The sequence below is a fragment of the Myxocyprinus asiaticus genome, chromosome 45 (assembly GCF_019703515.2).
Source record: "Myxocyprinus asiaticus isolate MX2 ecotype Aquarium Trade chromosome 45, UBuf_Myxa_2, whole genome shotgun sequence".
NCBI lineage: Eukaryota > Metazoa > Chordata > Actinopteri > Cypriniformes > Catostomidae > Myxocyprinus > Myxocyprinus asiaticus.
The window spans coordinates 27,864,277-27,878,110 of NC_059388.1; the positions used below are offsets into that span (position 1 = coordinate 27,864,277).

The 13,834-nt window shown below is 36.8% G+C and overlaps 1 protein-coding gene across 1 annotated transcript in view; it reads left to right on the forward strand.

The window, feature by feature from the left end:
* LOC127435028 (putative adenosylhomocysteinase 3) overlaps positions 1-9,196 on the forward strand; it is a 57,567-nt gene extending 48,371 nt beyond the window's left edge. The window contains exons 16-17 of the mRNA XM_051688144.1: positions 6,087-6,207; positions 6,315-9,196. Of these exons, the coding sequence (XP_051544104.1) occupies positions 6,087-6,207; positions 6,315-6,321 (128 nt within the window). The 3' untranslated portion in view covers positions 6,322-9,196. The remainder of the gene's footprint in view (positions 1-6,086; positions 6,208-6,314) is intronic.
* The last annotated feature ends 4,638 nt before the right edge of the window (positions 9,197-13,834 follow it).

Genomic DNA, 13,834 nt, shown 5'->3' on the forward strand with positions numbered 1-13,834 from the left:
AATGACGAGGAAAAAGATGATTGAAATACGTCAGTCTGGGAAGGGTTACAAAGCTATTTCAAAGGCTCTGGGACTCCAAAGAACAACAGCGAGAGCCATTATCTCCAAATGGAGAAAACTCGGAACAGTAGTGAACCTTCCCAGAAGTGGCCAACCTTCCAAAATTCCTCCAAGAGCACAGCGATGACTCATCCAGAAAGTCATAAAAAAGCCAAGGACAGCATCCAAGGAACTGCAGGCCTCTCTCGCATCAATAAAGGTCACTGTTCATGACTCCACAATCAGAAAGACACTGGCCAAATATGCCATCCACGGAAGAGTGGCGAGGCGAAAACCACTGCTAACCCAGAAGAACATTAAAGCTCGTCTGAATTTTACTAAAACAGCTTGAAGATCCTCAAACCTTTTGGGAGAATGTTCTATGGACTGAGTCGAAAGTGGAACTGTTTGGAGGACAGGGGTCCCATTACATCTGGCGTAAATCAAACACAGAATTCCACAAGAAGAATATCATACCTACGGTCAAGCATGGTGGTGGTAGTGTGATGGTGTGGGGATGCTTTGCTGTTTCAGGGCTAGTGTGACTTTCAGTAATTGAGGAAAACATGAATTCTGCTCTCTACCTGAAAATCCTAAAGGAGAACGTCTGGTCATCAGTCTGTGATTTAAAGCTCAAGTGCAACTGGATTATGCAGCAAGTCAATGATCCAAAACATAGTAGTAAGTCTACCTCTAAATGGCTCAAAAGTAGCAAAAGTAAAGTTTTGGAGTGGCCTAGTCAAAGTCCTGACTTGAACCCGATTGAGATGCTGTGGCAGGACCTTAAACGGGCTGTTCATGCTCAAACCCTCCAATGTGGCTGAACTAAAGCAGTTCTGCAAAGAAGATTGGATCAAAATTCCACCACTGCGTTGTGAAAGACTGATCTCCAGTTATCGGAAGCGCTTCGTTGTTGTTGTTGCTTTAAGTTTAAGGGGGCAGTTAGTTTTTCACATGGGTGATATAGAAGTTGGATAACTTTTTAGCTTCAATAAAAAATATATATATTTTGTATTTACTGAGGTTGCCTTTGTTTTATGTTATCTCGTTTGAAGCTTTAAAATAATTTAGTATGAAAAATACACAAAAATAGAAGAAATACTTTCACAGCACTGTATATTTAACCCTTGTGCTGTGTTTACATTTTTTTTTTTACCTTTTTTCCTTGTCAGGATGTCTTCCCGGTCAAAATTGACCAGCCTGTTAAAATCATTATGCTATATTATCACCAAAAATTGGATTAGATCTTTTTGGTCAACTTGTTTTCTTTCAATTAGCACAGGTTTTGTATTTCTTTTTGGAATTTGCTGATCGTAGGCCTCACTGACATGAGCTTATGCACCTACTTTTTGAGCAAAAATAAAAAGCATTATTTGTGGATAATTTTGGCAATATTAAATAAAATATGAAAACATTCTGTACTATATATCACACTATATAACAGGAAATGTTTGTGCTTTAACAGGAAAGTTTGTTTTGATGCACTTTTATTTTGTAAATGCCAGAAAGTCATACTTGTAGTGTTCCCGGTCAAAAATGACTGGCCACTGAAAATGAATGGGGAAGATCACAAAAAACAAGACTTTTATTTTGAAATGAACCAGGGCAAGTGGTCTAGTGTCATGATCAAGGATATGATCAAGAGCCTCATGCACAGAGAACTGCTTGGCTATTGTGCTGCCACAGAGTGAATGATGAGCAAGGCCCTATGAGTATTTATATACCTTAGCTGTGGGAAAGCTTCGGTATATTAGTAAACATTAGCCGTGTTTCCACTATCAGGCCAAATGAGGGCGTGCTAGTGCGTGCCAGGGCTAGTTGCGTTCCCACTGTCACTTCTGGGGCTTTATCGTGCCTGCTTGAGGGTTTCTTGGGGCCAATGGCATTTGGCCTGCCGATTACCCTTGTGCCAAATAAGGCCAACGGGGCATTAAGGCAGGTACAATGTCAAAGGCGGAATTTTGCCGAACTTGTCAGGATGTGTATCCAGCGCACAACGGTACATAAAATAAATAAAATAAAATTCAGTTACAGTACAAATCCATTGAAATGCACAATGGACAAAGCAGTGCCCAGTGAAATGACTTTCCATGGTTCAGTGAACTTTAATAAATGGTGTGCTGGGAAATAGTCCCGCTGTTAGTGGAGAGACCACACAGGACATGGCAGTTATAGTCGATGAGTTTTTATCGCTAATTTATCTTGCTAGCTAGCAAATGTTTACATTCGATATAAACTCAATATTCTAGATAACTAGATAACATGATACCTCAGCTTGAGCTCCCCTTGCTTGTGAAATGGGCGAAGTGTGACATTGGCACCAGCTACTGGCGCCGGCTGGCCAGTTGATAGCCCTGGCTTGCAAAGGCCCGATAGAGGAAAAGCAGCTATTGATCTGCTTCTTTGTAAGAGCATGAAAATTCCAAAACACATTGTCATAATATTTTGTCTGAAAGGTGCGATGAAAGAAAGATTTGGTAACACTTTATGAAGCCCATATTTAAAATGCATTATAACGCATTAGTAATGTCTAATAATACACCATATAATATGTTATAACTTCTCATAAATAATCGTAACCACAATTATAATTCATTATAATACTTACCTATTCATAGTTATACCTTAGAGTATAATGCATTATAACACAAGCAACATCCAATTTTATCTCCAGAGGTTATAATGCATTATATATATTTGTAATATATATATAATAGGTATGCTTTTAAGGAAAATGACAAAAGCCATGTCTTATAAACAACAGTGGTTATAAGACATTACAAGTCATTCTGGAAATTATATACAGGTGCATCTCAATAAATTAGAATGTCGTGGAAAAGTTCATTTATTTCAGTAATTCAACTCAGATTGTGAAACTTGTGTATTAAATAAATTCAGTGCACACAGACTGAAGTAGTTTAAGTCTTTGGTTCTTTTAATTGTGATGATTTTGGCTCACATTTAACAAAAACCCACCAATTCACTATCTCAACAAATTAGAATACATCATAAGACCAATAAAAAAAACATTTTTAGTGAATTGTTGGCCTTCTGGAAAGTATGTTCATTTACCGTATATGTACTCAATACTTGGTAGGGGCTCCTTTTGCTTTAATTACTGCCTCAATTCAGCGTGGCATGGAGGTGATCAGTTTGTGGCACTGCCACTGTTTCTTTGACAGTGGCCTTCAGCTCACCTGCATTTTTTTGGTCTATTGTTTCTCATTTTCCTCTTGACAATACCCCATAGATTCTCTATGGGGTTCAGGTCTGGTGAGTTTGCTGGCCAGTCAAGCACACCAACACCATGGTCATTTAACCAACTTTTGGTGCTTTTGGCAGTGTGGGCAGGTGCCAAATCCTGCTGGAAAATGAAATCAGCATCTTTAAAAAGCTGGTCAGCAGAAGGAAGCATGAAGTGCTCCAAAATTTCTTGGTAAACGGGTGCAGTGACTTTGGTTTTCAAAAAACACAATGGACCAACACCAGCAGATGACATTGCACCCCAAATCATCACATTCAAGCAACTTGGGCTATGAGCTTCTCCACCCTTCCTCCAGACTCTAGGACCTTGGTTTCCAAATGAAATACAAAACTTGCTCTCATCTGAAAAGAGGACTTTAGCCCAGGTAAGACGCCTCTGACGTTGTCTGTGGTTCAGGAGTGGCTTAACAAGAGGAATACGACAACTGTAGCCAAATTCCTTGACACGTGGTGGCTCTTGATGCCTTGACCCCAGCCTCAGTCCATTCCTTGTGAAGTTCACCCAAATTCTTGAATCGATTTTGCTTGACAATCCTCATAAGGCTGCGGTTCTCTCGGTTGGTTGTGCATCTTTTTCTTCCACACTTTTTCCTTCCACTCAACTTTCTGTTAACATGCTTGGATACAGCACTCTGTGAACAGTCACCTTCTTTGGCAATGAATGTTTGTGGCTTACCCTCCTTGTGAAGGGTGTCAATAATTGTCTTCTGGACAACTGTCAGATCAGCAGTCTTCCCCATGATTGTGTAGCCTAGTGAACCAAACTGAGAGACCATTTTGAAGGCTCAGGAAACCTTTGCAGGTGTTTTGAGTTGATTAGCTCATTGGCATGTCACCATATTCTAATTTGTTGAGATAGTGAATTGGTGGGTTTTTGTTAAATGTGAGCCAAAATCATCACAATTAAAAGAACCAAAGACTTAAACTACTTCAGTCTGTGTGCAGTGAATTTATTTAATACACAAGTTTCACAATTTGAGTTGAATTACTGAAATAAATGAACTTTTCCACGACATTCTAATTTATTGAGATGCACCTGTACATTACACATGCACAAAATACAAAATAACACACATTAAATGTAACACTTGAAAAGGTTAAAATACATCAGAAACTCTTGAGAACATTTTTTTTTATGTTAATCACACATGTAGTCAATCTTGGGTGTAAACACACCCAAGAATAATAAATAAAAGTATATTGATTCTGAATCTATTCTGGACTATTCAATACATTATGTTTGTGCATCTTATTTGGAGGCTTATTTTATAAAAATCATCCAATGTATATGTTTGACTTGTAATGTATTGTATGTTACAAGTTTATGTTATGGCCGTTTATAAGAAGATTGATTTTGTAACTTAAAGCAGGCAAATACCCCATATAATATGATCACGTCAGAAAGCCTTTGGACTGTTTACACTATACCGCACTTATACAATTAACTCTTAACTTCTGCTGTGTTAAAATTGGATTTTGCTTGTGTTATAGTGTATTATACTCTAAATTATAACTATGAATAGGGAAAGTCTTATAATGTATTATAACTGTAGTTCTAATTATTTATGAGAAGTAATAACTTATTATAAGGTGTATTACGAGACATTATGAATACAGTATAATGCATGTATAATGCTTTACAATGCATTATAAATATGGGCTACATAGAAAGTATTACCCAAGATTCTACTGGAGAGGGGTCACTGTGGGGCAAAGAAAGTTCAGGTGAGTTGGTTTTTGTGGTTTGTGAATGTGTGTTTGTGAATGAAAGTCCAAGGCCTTTGTTTGCAAGCACACATGCACATATGTGCTCATCTAATGGATGAGCATGCTCCTGAACACTTAATTTATTTTCTTATTTTGATCTCCCCAATTTTCAGTGGCCGGTCATTTTTGACCGGGAACACCACAAGTGTGACTTTGTGCCATTTTGTACAAAATAAAAGCATTTTAAAACAAACTTCCTGATTAAACATTTAAAGCACACTAGTGTGATATATAGTACAGCACGTTTTCATATTTTATTTAATAATGCCAAAATTATCCACAAATAATGATTTTTTTCACTCAAAAGTAGGTGCGTAAGCTCAGGTCAAGGAGGCCTACGATTAGTATGTTCTAAATAGAAATACAAAACCTGTGGTAATTGAAAGAAAAGTTGACAAAATGATCTAATCCAATATTTGGTAATAATATAGCATAATGAGAGATTTATAAGCAATTTTAAATAGGCCAGAAGTTAACTTTCCAGGATGGTATTGTATTTAAAGCTAGATAAAAAGTGCACTGGATAATTTCCACATGAATTTGGGGGACTAATTATACCAACTATACATTAATGAATCCTCATAGACTTTTAGATATTCCAAATACACTGTTTAGGATAGCTTTTGTCTTCTAAATGTGATCTCTGAATTATGCATAACATCTGTATGAACAGTTAAGTGCAAATTCTTTAGTTCTCGGTTGAGCGCAGGGGTTCAAATAGTTTTTTTCTTTGTTGATCACACTATCCAAATAATTATTTTGCTGTTTGTTTTTTTAAAAACTATTTTACAACTATTTGTACCATTAGATAGAACAATCACACTTTTGTCTTTTTAAATGTGACCTTTTGAAATATAAATGACATCAGTGAAGAGCAAATTCTGTAGTTTCTGTGCACATTTAACCTTTTTCAAGGTGGTGTGACTTTTCTCCTGGTGTGTGATTTGTAGTAATACCCTGCAAAAGAGTAGTTGTCCACTAAGCAAAGAATAAATGTTAAACTGTTGTTTCTGCAGATGAATATGTGGCTAGCCTTCATCTCCATACATTTGATGCACACTTGACTGAACTGACTGATGAACAGGCCAAATACCTCGGCCTGAACAAGAACGGACCCTTTAAGCCAAACTACTACAGGTCAGAAGCTGTTTGATAAACCATCACGTTAAAGTTGTTTAAAAAAAAAAACTCCTCAGTCTGTCTTTAATATTTTGTTTAAAAATGGTTGTAATATTTTGTTGTAGGTACTAAACCCATTCACGGATGGGAAACGAAGACTAAAGAAATTACCAAGACTCCATAATCCATACAGACTAAGGCGAGTTAGACCTGTGTTAGAGTCTGCCTTTGGAGGGGAAGTAGAAGCTCTGAGCTGATTGGTTGGGGGTGAAGGCATGGCTAATTAGTGCTACGGCAGTATTTATTTATTTTACGCTAGAATAACATGGCTAACATTTAACGAGCTGCTACTGCCAGTGGTGCAACTTAGCGACGTTTCCATGGAGATTTCAATGTTTCATCTTTTCTTAGCTTCATGTGTCAGTTGTACGCAATTCATTTAGAGATCTTTTATTGTTTAACCTTTATTAAGATGTGGCAGAAAAAAACAAAAAAAATAACTAAACTAAAAATGCGTGATTATACCTGATGATTCAGTCATGGACATGCCACAGGTCCTGTTTTTATTTTCTACATGTGATTTGTTTTTTTTGTTTTTTTTCCTTTATACGAAATGGTGGGTGGGACAGAATAACAGTTGGGCGCAGGGGTTCAAATTGTTGTTTTCTTTTAGTTGAGCACACTATTCAAAATTCTTTTCCTGATTGTTTTTTAAAACTTGTATTAATTTTTACAAACAAATTTTAACATTTTGCATTCTAAATGCTCTTGGTTCTAAATAAAAGCAGACATTTAACTGGATTGTGAACGATTCGGGGGCGGGGCTTATCTCCTCCGTTCACTCAGACTGGAAACTAATCGCCTCATTGGCTCAGGCATCAGCAACAAAACTCTTCCTCCCAAATGCAACTTGCTCTTTCAACACTGTTTTCAACTGCTAAAATGATGCCAGTATTCTTGTTAGAAATTGAAGCTCTCAATCTATCCACATTATTGCTGAAACAATGCTGTGTAATCACAGGGGTGTATATTAAGATATTTATACAAATGTTTTTTTTTTTTTTAATCTTCTGCCATTAATTTTTGTTCTTATGAACTCCAATCTTTTGTCATTATAAAATAAGCAATGAAATGTTATGATTCTCTAGTGTAATATTACATTTCTTGAAACCCTTGTTTTATATACTGTGAAGTAGAGCTTATATCAATGAGATACCAAATGTACAATTAATCCGGTACCAAGTTTTTTCCAGGTCCTCCGCAGATTGAGTCTGGAACACAATGGGAAAAATATGTGCATGTTAACTAATGCCAAGACCAACTGTGTACTCATTTTAGAGATTAGAAGGAAAGATCTTGAAGGAAGTGCTGTGGTTTTGCTTTATGCAGGCCTGTGGAGCAAAAGCTGCCTTTGTTACTGGGATATTCAAATATAATAAAATTGGGACCTTTGTTTTACTATATTTCTAAACGCCTCTATGGCAGATATTTATCCCCTCTTTGTCGTCTGTGCTTGTCATAAAGGGAATCAAAATGACTCTCCATTTGTTTTTTAATGTGGTGTCACTTTCCTTTGCTCAGGAATTTCTCTGTCGTGTTGGTAAAATGTGAATTAGCCCAAGGAATGCCTGCAAAGCAAAGTTCTTTTGAGTTATGATAGCACTCATGGTCCCTTTGTAGCATAACACATTACAGTACAGTTACCGACACCCTTTCAAACTATGGGCTACTTATTTTAACTTGAAGGTAAATTTCACCCATAAATGAAAATTCTCTCATTATTTTCTCACCCTCATGCGGTCCCAGGTGTGTATGATTTTCTACTGCAGAAGACAAAGATTTTTAGAAGAATATCTCAGCTCTGTTGGTCCATACATTGCCAGTGAATGGTGACCAGACCTTTCAAGCTCCATAAATCACATAAAGACAGCATAAAGTTAATCCATATTATTCCAGTTGTTAAATCTATATCTTCAGAAGCGATATAATAGGTGTGGGTGAGAAACAGATGAATACTTAAGTACTTTTTTATGATCAATCCCCACTTTCACTTTCACATTTTCAAATTCTGAAAGTTAAAGTGGAGATTTAAAATAAAAAAGGACTACAATATTTATCTGTTTCTCACCCAAAGTGATTGCATCGCTTCAGAAGACATAAACCACTGAAGTCGTATAGATTACTTTTATGCTGCCTTAATGTGAGTTTTGGAGTTTGACAGGTCTGGTTACCATTCACTTGCATCGTATGGACCAACACGTCTACACGTCTGAGATGGCATGAAAGTGAGTAAATGATATAATTTTCATTTTTGGGTGAACTATCCCTTTAACAAAACCCTAAAGGCATATATCAGTGTTGCATTTTTTCACGAGACTACCTGGTCTGCTCAAGATGTCCTAAACTTAGTCTACAGCATTTTAAACTTTCTCTGCAAACACAAAGCGTGTTAAATTATTGTTCTTATTACGTTGTTAGGTTTGTGTCCAGAGTCTACATTAGTGTTAATGTAAATATATTGACACCCAATATCCCCACAATATCCCTCATCTTTTTTTCAATCATTGTCTTTATCTGCTAACTTTTAACACACAGTCCCTGTTCTGAAGCACACTAGTTAGTGTACATCTGGTTTAAATGTTAAACCCATTGTCTTAATTTTTGTTTAAACTGGTGCGCAAGGATAAATGTGTGCATGTTAGTGTGTTTAAAGAGGCTCATGTGTGCAAAAACGGATGCCTTTGGAGGCCTGGGTTTCGTTGCTGTATCGCAGTTAACAATGTGGCGACATGGAGCATATGGAATCAACACCAGCACCTCTTGTTGAGAATGAGCATTGACATTAAGGAACTACAATGTCTGTATTTATTGTTGTAAATCTTCACTATGAATAAGAAAGTCTCTAATGATGAGTTGTCAAAACTGTTTAAATATTGCAAGTGATGGTAGATGAGCAATAATCTGTAATCTTGAAGAAAAAACAATAAAAATTACAAGTGTAAAAATGTTTTTCGCGGGCATCGACTGCGGTATTTTGTTTTTGCATTTACAGATATATCATTGGTAGATACTTATCAAAAATGAGCTGATGTAATTTTTTTCGATTTTGAAATACTTTCTCCTATCCCATCTTAATATGTAGCGATATGTCATTAGTTCTGGGCTCTTCAACTGCTTTCTTGCGTGGGCCAGATTATCCAGATGAAAACTTGGCGGGGGGGCCAAAATTATTTCCATTTTCAGCTTAGCTAGCAATTTCATCGCAAGTAACGTTACTTAAACACCCTTAATACTGTGTGTTTATTTATATTAAAATAGTCACAGGTTATACTGTATTTACTTATCAAGTTTTAAGGTCTGTTCATAAATTCCTTCATAAGAACTTGTTCTTAACTAAGAAATCATTTTTTATCAAATTTATTTTTAAAAATAAAACAATAATCATTTTATCATTTTTGGGCTTTTTAAAAAAAAAAAAAAAAAATGTATTACAAATTATGAAAACTGAGGAGGAACATTTAGATCTGCTAAAGCCCCCTCACAATATCAACCCACATATTCACCTTATTCAGCCCCTCCCCTTTTCCGTGCTCCGCTCTTCTGAATTTTGTCATCTAACTTCCTGTTTGAATTACAGATACTAAGAAGAGTCAATCAAAATGGATTACGTAATGTGTGGGAGCACAAAAAGTATTTACTTGAAAATGTTAGTGAGGTGTTTTTTTTCTGTCGCTGTAAATGTTTTTTCCAACACACGCAGAGGTAAACTGAACCTGCAGCTGTTCTTTGATGTGCCTCTATGTACCCCAAAATATTCTTTGCAAATTACAACTGAATTGTTTCTACTGCAGTTTTATCCCAATTTTGAAAATGTAAGACTGGTCCCCAAATTTCACACCCATGTAATTGCTTAAATGATTGAGTTGTATAATTGAATCCATGTTTTAATTGGTAATTTCATATGGCCGAAATGTGATTTAATTGCATAAAATGCCCTCTGAGCCTTTTTACTCAATGCTTTTACAGCCAGACCAAACCCCCCAGATACATCGATTTCAATGCCCAGATAACTGTAGCTGGTGCTGTGCTGTAGGACCTCTCCTCTGTAGGTGAACTGGTATTTGTTTCCCTGATATCTGGCCTTCTTCTGGAACACCATGACTCTGTTTTGTCCAGGTTGACTGTAAGAGCCCACTCCTGACAGTACTCTTCCAGCAGGGACAAGCTCTGCTGAAGACCCTCTGCTGTGGGAGACAGCAGGACTAAATCATCTGTATACATCAGACAATACAACAGAACTCAGTGTCATGTAGAGCAAGGCCAGGGATACTGGATAAAATCATTTATAGAGATGTTAAACAGGGAGGAGGTTTTGATATTCAGTGGCTTGATAGTTAAAGATGTTTACATGCAAGCCGAAATTGGGGCAGGCTAATGGGCAAAAATCATGTGCTGAACGGTTTTTACTTAAGCCATTTATGACCTTACTTCGATAAAGACAAGCCATTTTATGTGTTTACGTGACGCGTAGTCGGTGTAAGATTGTGCATGTGATTCAACTCTCTTATCTGTTGGCCTGTAAATTCCTGATAGGCAATGTGTTCATAATAGATATCTATGCATGCCAGTGAGTAATACAATTCTTAAATCCAATACTTCCATGAGCTCAGATATCACTTTAAGAGCAAACACATGAATGCACTGGAGAAAGCTGTAATTATGCCTTTAGGAAATTATCTCCAATTATTTTTTACTTGGTTGTCACTGCTTTGTTATTGTAAAGTTATTTAAAATACGATAAGATCATCTTTTAAACAATCATGCGAGTGAACAGGAAGCTGATACCTAAAAAGAAACCAAGGTATTTTAATGCTGCTTGCTTTATTCTTAGCAAGCTTAGTCACTTGGCATATTCCTGGCCACTGAGGTCATAGATCAGGGTTAAAGTTGGAGTGTGAACTAACAGAGGGCGTTTATTCTGGCCATGTGATAGTTTGAGGGTATGTGTGTATGTAAAGACGACATCAGCTGCTGTTGCCACTCACAAACACAGGCTACACATTCACAGTCAGAGGGTGAGGGCCGTTTGTTATCTGCATTTTGACCTGTCATGCATGACTGTCATCCAGGCCTGGTTCCAGATCAAAATCACTGAGGGTGCTTGTGAAAATAGTGGGGGTGCTCTGTATAAAGTGGAGATGTATCGTAATTACACATTTTTTAATAGATTGAATCATGTTTAAATTCTACTAAAACAACGTAAAGAACAGTTTTTCATGTACAAAACATTTATTGCTTCATTTTGTTTTTATTTTTATTTTTTTCTCACATGATCTGTCGCTGAAAATGACAGCAAAATGCTGCACCTGCAGATTAGGACATACATTACTGTGCAAAAGTTTTAAGCACTTGTGAAAAATTTGGCATAGTGAGGATGTCTTCAAAAATAATGCCATAAATAGTTTTCATTTATCACTTAATGTCATACAAAGTCCAGTAAACATAAAAAAGCTAAATCAATATTCGGTGTGACCACCTTTGCATTTAACACAGCACCAATTCTCCTAGGTACACCTGGACACAGTTTTTCTTGGTTGTTGGCAGAAAGGATGTTCCAAGCTTCTTGGAGAACTTGCCACAGTTCTTCTATCTATTTAGGCTGTCTCAATTGCTTCTGTCTCTTCATGTAATCTCAGACTGACTCGATGTTCAGTTGGGGGTTTTGTGGGAGCCATGACATCTGTGGCAGGGCTCCCTGTTCTTCTATTCTAATCTTTTCTATTTGCAAAACTAATGTTTGGGAGTCTAACATTTATATTTCCTATTGACACACTAAAGCTGAAGATATAAATAACCATCTTAAGACAAATGCTTTTGTGAAACATCTTATGTGCCTAAGACTTTTGCACAGTACTGTACTGTACTGTGTGTGTTCACAAAATGCAGAGATTTTTGTGTTTGCTGGGATTCAAGGAAATCTGCTTGCCAATTTACAGTATTAGTCTTACATATTCGATTGAGCAGGTGTGTGTGCAGTTATTTTGGTACAGGGGGCACATCAGCCGTTAAGTAGAACATGTAAGAGAGAAGATACAAATTTCTGCATAGCTGTATCTTTTAAGCCCAGAAGTATGAAAGATGCACAATTTTCTGAAGTGCATACTGATGGGACCATTCTGTGATTGCTTGAAGTTTTGCTGCTAATTTTCTATCATGTGTTAGTAAAACTGAATAAAGACCGAGTATAATTATTAATTGTTTATTTTACCATCCTTCAATGCAATGGTAATTTAGTATTCAATTTAACACTCTACATCAGGAGTCTGGTTTAATAATAAAATAAAATATTCTGAAATTATAGATTCTGAAAGCTTATTTTAAAGTTGGCCGCAAAGTGGACCCGTTTACTTGTTTTATTCTGAAAGCATTATCAAACCTGTTTACATGCTTATGGGTCATGATGTGGGTCATGTCAATGGTTTGTTTGGCATCCCATTCAGTACACAACTGAATAAAACAGGCTGCATGACACTGATAAATGATAACTGTCAGAGTAACATTCGCATACAGGTGTGAGGGACTTCATAATTTCACAAAGAACAAACACATTCCTCTCTCACTTGGTTTTGCTGACATGTCCCCTCCATGTGTGAATGATGCAAAGATCTATTGGGATTTTACTAAAGTTCATCACTAAAAAGATTTGCTCGCAGACTTCGCACTAAGCAGCACATGCAGCCTCACGAATGGACACGGAGTGGCTACATCACACTTTTCTTTGAGCAGAATATTGCATTATTGAGCACTAAGGTTTTTTTTTTCGAAGAGGAGAAAGCGCACGCACTCGCATGAATGGTTGCCATATTGCATAAATTAAGTGTGACATAAGGTGAAATATTTCCTATTTGTGCATTTATAAATCTCTGATTGGGGTGGTGCATCTATTATCTACATTCCTGAGCATATTACAAGCTTGTGGATGCGCAAAAGGTCCCAAAGCCCGATAAATGAAAGATCTAATAAAAAATGTTCATGATAAATCGACCCAAGGGCAGTAGTTTGCCCTGGTCTACAATTGAGGGTGCTTAGCACCCTCAAGCACCCCCGTAGAACCGGGTCTGCTGTCATCAAGTTCAGGCTTTCCCTGATAAAGATGTTGGTGAAGGGAGGACCTTTTAACCAAGGGAAACAATGTCAGGCATTCCAAGATCTAATCAATACAGAGATGTGATTTAGGTCACCATGGGTCAGTGCCAAATAATGCATTCAGAAAGGCATTACATATTTGTCTAGCTGTCTTGAAATTTTACCACTCTTTGTTAAATGTATATGATGAAAATAAAGATGTTAAATGCATAACCTCATGAGATAATTCAACATTACAAAGAGTTGTTCTTTGTCTGACAGTAAGGCTGACTCACTGGTTATGCTACTTTACTATTTCCTAGATTTTTTTACTACTAAGTTCAGTGGTGAATTTCACTTAATTTAACAGCATTTCAAGAAGTTGTCCTGTAATCCTTGGTCCATAATCAACATATAAGCTGTTAACCTCGCAATGGGTAAAAGGGTAAGTTGCACTGACCAAGAACACATATAAATCTTATATTTACTAATCAGTGTTTCAATCCAGTGTCTTCTATTA